This window comes from Plasmopara halstedii, assembly GCF_900000015.1.
Source record: "Plasmopara halstedii genome assembly, contig: Scaffold_287, whole genome shotgun sequence".
In the NCBI taxonomy this organism is placed as follows: Eukaryota; Oomycota; class Peronosporomycetes; order Peronosporales; family Peronosporaceae; genus Plasmopara; species Plasmopara halstedii.
In genome coordinates this window covers 326,311-327,672 of record NW_020187208.1, presented here as the reverse complement: position 1 = coordinate 327,672, position 1,362 = coordinate 326,311, and the positions used below count along the sequence as shown (strand labels likewise).

Here is a 1,362-nt window from a genome sequence, read left to right as displayed (position 1 = left end):
TTTTGCGCTATCTCCAGTACTCGGCAGCACTTTGAAAAAGCTGTCGAGTCGCTTTTGCGATTGCGTGCTTTTAGATTTCTTCAATCGCATGATGGCCGAAAGCACTCGATCTTTTTGAAAGCCATGCTTCTTGACAAGAAAGTCCAGCAGCTCGGTCTCTTGTGGGTCACTCCACTTGATCTTTGCTTTCTTAGTATCAACAACTTCAGGTTGAATAAACATTTCGCGTGCATTCTTGTAAATGGGATTTTCTCCTAACCATTCGTCAGGAATAATGACACCTTTACTCTTGTGCGTCCGCAAATGTTCAATATAATTCTCAATATTTTTGTGCTCTTTGATTCCTGCGTATGCCTTTTTCGGACCCACTCCACGAATCGAGTCGCAATAGTCACATCCGCACAAAATGCAAAGGTCTACAAACTGCTCATAAGTAAGCCCGAGTTCCTGAAGAGCGCGCTCCAAACGAATCTCTAGGATCGGAATTTTTTTTGCAGGTGACACAGTCAGACGTCGATAGAGCACTGGCACACCGAAAGTCAAAGCGTCCATATCCTCCGTGCCTGCTGCATACACGTGACCACCTTTCGCAAGTTCAGCACACGAGGCTTCAGCTTCGCACGGAGCTATGATGTGTGGCACGCCCATCAAACTTAAAAGCTCCACACAATCCGCATTATGTTGCGGCGTAGCGCGAACCAAGCGTTTATTAAAACGGTCAATATCCTCAGCAATCCCCTTTTCTGTAGCCTCCTCAAGTGCCTTCTGCGCCTCTTGTCGGCGGTCACTGCGTTTAGCTAATTCACCGCTCTTCATGACAGGAGGCTTTCCATCAAAGACGTAAACGGGCTTTAAACCGTTCTCCATCATGCGGATAGTACGACTGAACATGCCCTGAAGGTGGGACGTCACCTCTCCGTCTGCATTTGTCAGAGCCTGGGATGGACCGCCGCCATCAGCAGATCGAATCGCGATAAGAAACTGATACAGCGCCATACTGGCGTCGATTGCGACAGCATGTCCCGCTAGCGCCGACATCTTCTCCACCTCCTTGATGCAGGATGGTGCCTCCTCCTGTAACAGCTTCATCAGACCCTTGATTCCCATGGTGGTCGCGATAACTACAAAACCACTTTGTATATTGTCTGATATTATTCTTCCATGATGTGAAAAACCTTATACGAGGTGGCATGATGAATGAGTAGTATAGTGAGCAAACAAATAACAATTTTCTCGAAGTGAGCCAAGATAAGATACCAAACATGAAGTAGCATGACGGGTAAAGGAGAGGCTTCTCGGACACGTCGCGCTAGGCATTATATGGAAATTTGTCATGTGCAACAAGATTTCCATGCGCCTTGT

General features: G+C 47.1%; 1 protein-coding gene across 1 annotated transcript in view; it reads right to left on the bottom strand.

The window, feature by feature from the left end:
* PHALS_04957 (flap endonuclease 1) overlaps positions 1-1,107 on the bottom strand; it is a gene marked incomplete at both ends in the record, with an annotated part of 2,586 nt that extends 1,479 nt beyond the window's left edge. The window contains one exon of the mRNA XM_024722678.1: positions 31-1,107. Coding sequence (XP_024573731.1) covers positions 31-1,107 — 1,077 coding nt within the window. The remainder of the gene's footprint in view (positions 1-30) is intronic.
* Between the last annotated feature and the right edge of the window lie 255 nt (positions 1,108-1,362).